This window comes from Triticum urartu, chromosome 6A (genome assembly GCF_056163025.1).
Source record: "Triticum urartu cultivar PI428250 chromosome 6A, HENAU_Tu73, whole genome shotgun sequence".
Lineage (NCBI taxonomy): Eukaryota > Viridiplantae > Streptophyta > Magnoliopsida > Poales > Poaceae > Triticum > Triticum urartu.
In genome coordinates this window covers 568251578-568258267 of record NC_141878.1, presented here as the reverse complement: position 1 = coordinate 568258267, position 6690 = coordinate 568251578, and the positions used below count along the sequence as shown (strand labels likewise).

At 46.9% G+C, this 6690-nt stretch overlaps 1 protein-coding gene across 1 annotated transcript; it reads right to left on the bottom strand.

The window, feature by feature from the left end:
* Window positions 1-4014: 4014 nt before the first annotated feature.
* Window positions 4015-5171, bottom strand: LOC147966402 (uncharacterized). Its single transcript, XM_087527245.1, has 3 exons — window positions 5055-5171; window positions 4414-4980; window positions 4015-4329 (listed from the first exon to the last, which is right to left on the bottom strand). The coding sequence occupies exons 1-3, from the start codon at window positions 5169-5171 to the stop codon at window positions 4015-4017; spliced, it is 999 nt and encodes a 332-aa protein (XP_087383371.1).
* Window positions 5172-6690: the final 1519 nt, after the last annotated feature.

Below are 6690 nucleotides of genomic sequence, written 5' to 3'. Positions count from 1 at the left end.
TTAACGGATCATTTTTAAAATCAAAATCATTGCAATAAAAGATTAATAAGATTCACGTCTTCAAAGAAAATTATTATTGGCTCAATAATGAGATTTTTTCCGCGAGAATAATTCTTTAAAAACCAGCCAAGTAAGAATTTGCAGAAGCATTGTAAAAAATATATATTTGGTACTGCAACATTTACTCACTGATCCAGCATCACCCTTGGCAATCATATCTGAGGTATCATAACTAGATTAGATTACTTTAAACATATGTCTATGGCCGAGTAGCTGAACAATATTTTACAGATATAAACATATGTAATGACCTTTTTTACACCATATTAGTTCTTACATTCTGGACACATGCTATTGCTATATAAAATCATGTTGTCAAATTTTCACTATAATTTAATACATAATTTTAGGACATGTACAATGATTGATCAGATGTTTTTACCTTCTTTATTTCACACTACTTAGATAGGACAAAAAGGTTCTGCAATACATTGCCTCTTAGTATCATCTGAATTCAATAACCTCTTATATGTGTAAAATAATATGTGTTGCCCAAATGTATTGAAACAAGGTGGCATGAAAATATGGCATCTCATACCTTTCTTTTGAAATTTCCATCTCTTGGCCAACAAAAGCAAACATATTTTTTATCTCTCTCTTACATGTCAGAATCATTCTAAGATTCGTTGCTAAGTAGAAGCATCGTACATTTCCTTGATGTGAATGGTTTTACATCACTACATTGCCTGCCAGATGCCCTAATGCCTCAGTTAAAAAACAATTAAAATAAAGTGACTGGGAAGAATATCACATATTATCATATATATATATATATATACATATATATATACAGAGAGTGGGTCTATTATAATAACACCCTTAAGAGTCTTATTATGATAACACCGGAGCTTATTCTGATAACACTCCCGAGCCGACCCGTAGCTACAAATTGACCCCAAAAGCAACGGTGCCGAACTGCTCACGTAAAATAAAAACCCTGCCTTATCCTCTCGTGCCCACTCCCTCTCTGTCTCTCCACAACCCCGCGTCCCATCTCGCAACCTCCGATGCGGCGCCGCGCAGCTACCCTCCCCGCGCCGCTGAACCGCCACCTACCCTGCTCCCCCGCGCCGCCAACCTCCCCTGCGGCCACCACCGCACTCCTACCCCGCGCCGCGCCGCGCCATCTACACCCGCGCCGCCGCGCCACCACCCTCCCTGGTGGGATCCGCACTGCTCCGCGCTGATCTCTGTGGACAACGATGGAGGGCGGCGGCTCCTGGACAGCAGCGACGGCGGCGGCCTCCACCAGCCACCACGGTGGAGGGCCACACCGACCTTCTCCTCGCCTCGATTTGTAGGGCGCGGCGCCCTTCCCCTCCCCTCGAAGTTTTGGGGCGCCAACGACCCAGCACGGGACCCGCCGCCACCCCGCCCGACATCGCATTCCTCACCTCGGCTAGCCGGAGGGCCTCTGCTCCTCTATCTAGCGCCGACCATGGAGTTGACGGGGCCAGTGCGCTTATGGAGTTCAAGCAGTTCGCCCCCGCGCCGCGTGTGATTCGGCGATGCCCTCACCACACCGTGACATCCACCTCCCCTTCTCTTCGGCCGCCATGGCGACCTGCAGTGGGCCTCGACGGCGACCTTGGTGGGGAGGGCGGCAGCGTTCTCGGGCTCGTGCAACTACTGCCCCCAATCCCCTCCAGCTCCCCTCGTCCTCGCCCCCGAGCAGCAGCGCGGTGGTTGCAGCTAGACCCCTCCGCGTGCAGTTCTCTTGCCATGAAGTCGCGGTAGCGGCAGGGCATCGACCACCAGGACTGCATCCTACCACCACGGCGTCTTTCCCAATCCCTCCTCATTCCAACAACGGCAGCGAGGTGCTCTACCACGAGTCCGGGGCAAGGACAGGCTCTGCCGTGCCGGGAACGAGGGATTCCGCACCGGAAGCAATTCGCCAGGGACGGGAGAACCACTCCAGGTGATGCCGTTTGCGAGATCCTGGATGTGGCATTGCAGTGCATCTGGATCTCTCTAGCAGTGCGCTGCGTGTCCTTGTGCGGTTCATCCACGGGCGCCAGGGATCAGCTCCCACCTCCAATCTTTCCCCTCACACCCCAGCCCACATGCAGTTCAGTCGATGTGTTCGTGCTGTGCGGAGTGCATCTGCGTGCAGTCGGCCGGCTGGCGGTGTGGAGCGCATGTGTGTAGTACCCACGGTGGATTTTTTGTCGAAAGAGACCCTCTGCTCACTGGAATTGACAAAAGAGACCCCCTGGGGACGAAATTGACAAAAGAGACCTCCTCACAAGTGGCGGCAGGCGCGGCAGGCGACACGTGTCACCTGCCGCTACGCCATGAGGCGGCTGGCCCCGCCGCCACTGTAGGAGGCGGCCGCGCGTGGCAGAACGGTGGCAGCACAGGCCAGCGTGCCGCGACGGAACGGGCCGCGCCAGGTGGGCCCGGCTGCCACCGGGTGAGGCGGCCGCCGCTGCCGCTGTCGCCACCCGGCCGACAAGGCCTGCTGCGCGTGGGCCCAGCAGGTGGGCCACGCCGCCACCTGCCGAGGCGGCCTGTCCTGTGCTGCTGCACGCGCGACAGTGCGCAGACGACGCTGATTCCGAGGCACGACAGTGACGGCTGTGACTCCGACGCGCGGGAATATGGACGCTTTTGGTTCTTTCGCCCGGGAACCAATCCTGCCTTTGCTTCTTTTGCTTCGGCAGATGCGATGGCACTGGGAATCCTACGGTAAGTTGTTGTGCCGACACTACAGGGATCGTAAATATCCGCGCTTAATTTTCTCGCCATCATTTATCGTCTGAGCTTATAAAAGGAGACACCGAGGCTCTCGTCCAGCCATCCTCGAAATCGGCAGTGCGCAAAGTGTGTAACACATTTTTTCAGTCGGTATGAGTTTGCCTTGCTCGGATCAAAGCATTAGGCCGAGGAAAATGAAGAATGCAAGTTTGCCTCCGGGGGTGGTAGTCCTGCGGTGTTGGTGTGGCGATCTTTGCAAGGTGAAGGAGCTTACGGATTTTTCAGATTGGCTGGGCATGAAGTTTTTCATGTGCGCCAATTATGAGGAAGATCCACCCATAGCTATTTCAGAGTACGACAAGCCTCTGGTATGCTTTAACCATCACAAATAGATATTGTTGGTATTTTGATAGATTCTTTAATAACATTCTGGTTTTTCGTTGTAGTCTCCTCCGCCTCTGTGCATGCACTATCGTTGGATTGACATGGAGATGCCGGCTTGGGCAGTGACTGAGATTCGTGAAAGAAGTCGCCGTGCGTGGAATAGTTTCTATGCGGAAGAGCGACGCGAGAAGGCGGAAGCTGAGGAGAAAGCAGAGCAAGAGAGAGAGTTAAAAGAATACTATGCGGAGCAACACCGGTTTTTTTAGGATTTAGGAAAGAAAAACAGGAAAGAGGCTCGTCGCATGGAGGAGCAGGAACGACAGCGAAATGAGGCTCGTGAGGCGGAGAGGCAGAGAAAGAAAGAAAGGGCTCGTCAGGCCAAGGCAGCAGAAGAAGGTGGCGATGGAAAAGGAAAATATCCACGTTGGACTCAGTAGATTCCTGTGGTAGTATTTTAAATTTCGCAATCATTTGTATCTTTATTTCTGCAGTTTAATGTAGCTTCATTTCAGTAGTTAAATGTAGCTTTATTTAAATTCTACGATGTATCTTATTTTCAGTTGTACCTTGTCGTGTTGTATCTTATTTTCAGTTGTACCTTGTCGTGATGGAAAAAATATATAGTTTTAGAATAAAGTAGTGGCATTTTTTTTCCCTCCACTAATTATCGAACATCGTGCAACAACTATAAAATGAAATTAAGATAGAACATAATGCCTTACAATAAGAGAGTACAAACTAATAATGCAAGTACATCTGAATTAAACGGTACAATGGGTCGCGCACGTGCATAGATGAATCACCCTACTTTACGACGACCACCTGGCCTTTCCTTACGACCGGAAGGCGACAAGCGATTAGGTGGCCGGGTCACACGAAGACCGCGGCCGTACTCCAATTCGGCTTCATGTGTCTGCGAGTCCTGCGTAGGTGGTGGAGTCGCGAATCCTTGTTGCGAACCTGAAGCGTAATTGTAGGCGTATGGTTGTGACTCCGCGGAGATAAAGATGGGCCAATAACGTCCCCTCCGAAAAACTCTGTAACTAATGATGTAACCGGGTCGCCAAGATCATGTGATGTTCCCCGGAGGCCTGTGTTGACGCCATGATCATGTGATGCTCCCCGGAGGCCTGTGTTGACGCCGCGTTGGGTGTTCTCATCGCCCCAATTAACATCAGGTGTGTCCTGCACATAGAAACATTTTAAACAAACTGTTAGAGGATAATATATGATATCATTGTAAATGCATTGAAATGTAAACATGACTACCTGAGCATATCCCTCTCCTATACTGTCTGGCCATTGTACGTGGTGCTGGTTTAAATCTGGTACACGAGTCTCCTCGGGCATGGGGATCCCTCGCGTGGAGAGATACGGCTGAGATCCCTCACCTTGGGTGTATGCATCGTATCCTGTGTACGCATATGGGTTAGGGGAAAGAAACTGCTCAGGCATCGAATCCAAGCCCGTGCCATGCCCCTGAGATGTCTGCCCCTGACGTAGCAGCATCGAAGAAGAGCGATGCAGTGGCAGAGATGAGTCATGTCGTGGCAATGTCGTTCTAGTACTCGGACCCTCCCCCCATTGCTCATGGCTCGTACGCGCCTCGCTCGGTCTGGACGACTGCGCCGCACTCGGTCTGGACGACTGCGCCGCACTCGGTCTGGCTGACCTCGCTACCGGCATGTATGCTCCAGTGACAACGTCGTCGCCTCTACCGCATCTGAACTTCTTTGCCACGAAATGTTGCAAAAGTTTCTGGAATGTCTTGCGATATGGGCCCTGGGCCGGCATGCTATCCATAGCCATCTGCCCTAATTCGTTGACATTTTCAAGCTGGACAATATTTGGATGTTATTTAGTTCAAATGATTATGAAATGATGGACCTAAAAGAGTTACAAGTGATTACCATCTGGTCACGATAGTAAGCTGCATGCAGCTCAACATGTCTCCGCGCCTGCTCCTCTTGTGTGAGATGTGTTGGTATATTAGCTGGCTGACTGGCCAGGCTAGCACGTGTGTTCATGCAGTACCACTGCTTGCACGCTTGATCTGTACTTCCATCGTACGGTCTACAAAATTAAATAATTACATAAACCGTTGTGATGAAAGCAAAGCATCTTCACGCATCGTATGATCATCCTAAAAAAATAATGTACATAAAATATACCTAAGTTGATGCACTATATCTGCTAGCGCTTCATTTTCATAAAATAGTTCTCGTAACATGCAAAAACATAGCTTCTGGAGAAACGACTATTAGTAAAATATGGTTTTCTACATAATTTTCTTACAGCAGGTTATGACAAAACTGAGGGTAAGTACTCGCTATCCAAACAACCACTAAACATAATATTACGATAATAACATTTTAATATCATATGAGTAAAATATCTAATTTCTTCCGGCATGATATAATGTTTTTCATATCATACGATAAAATTCATTTATTTACAAATAATAATATTTGCAGCGGCATGACAGTACATCAATATAAAAAATATTAACAAAATTACGGCGTCATTTTATACCTTAGGTCCAATATGGATGTGCTTGCAAATGCAATTAAGCGTCCAAATAGTTCGAATAAATATCCGTCACCAGTAATATATGAACGGAGTCAACCTTTTATCACATGAACATCAATATTAAACACGGATTTTTCTTTCTGCTATCAAAAGTATGAAAATAGCACTTGCATGTATGTGGTCATCATCTCAAAAGGGATAGCGAAGATGGTAACACAATTTCTTCAATCACGTCATCTCCTCCTTGTTTGCTACTAAGATGAATTATTTTACCTAATTACATATATCATTAAGTACATTACCACCTAATCTTAACATATAAAATTTAGATTATTGTGACATAACAAAGTAGACCTACGATTTCCTAACCATAGACTTATTAATAAACATACCACATGAAATAGCATACCACATGCAATGAACATATAATTTTTTTTCTTAATTACCATATTAAGAGCTTCTTGCATGTCAATACAAATGTACGCAACTAACATTCATACAACATCTTCAACCTACTCTTATCAAAAAAATAGTTTAAATGTTGTATCCGTCGTTTGAATTTTTTCCTAACCTCTAAGCACTAACATCACATAGCTAATGACGAGCTAAATGACTAACTAATTACCACCGTGCATCACAAAAAAATCCATGTATTGCAAAGCTCATACCTTGATCTCCCCCTTCGTACTTCACTTAGCACGGCAAATCCTACTCCAGAAACTCAAAATGACTTCTCCAAGTGCCGAAATAATGCCTAAAACAACATAGAGTACACACTTAAGAACTAATCAAACAGAACAAAAACATCATGCATGCAAACAAAACCAACAAAAATGGATAGATCTTACCTTAATCTATCTTTTCTTCAACTTCACCATCTTCAAAAACCAACTCTAAATCGGCCAAAATCACGAGTGAAAGTGGTTACCAAGTATTTCCTTGTGTGTATTCTTGTAGACTTAGACAGAGCAGAGAGGCAGTGAAGGCAACGAGAGATATTCGAGAGAGTGTATGCGC

Bases quoted from the DNA above. Each gene is read 5' to 3' on its own strand.
- LOC147966402 (XM_087527245.1), bottom strand. From the start codon at position 5,171: ATGAACACACGTGCTAGCCTGGCCAGTCAGCCAGCTAATATACCAACA. The intron at 4,981-5,054 runs GTAATCACTTGT...AATATTGTCCAG, and splicing joins CTTACTATCGTGACCAGATG to CTTGAAAATGTCAACGAATT. The intron at 4,330-4,413 runs GTAGTCATGTTT...TTCTATGTGCAG, and splicing joins TAGGAGAGGGATATGCTCAG to GACACACCTGATGTTAATTG.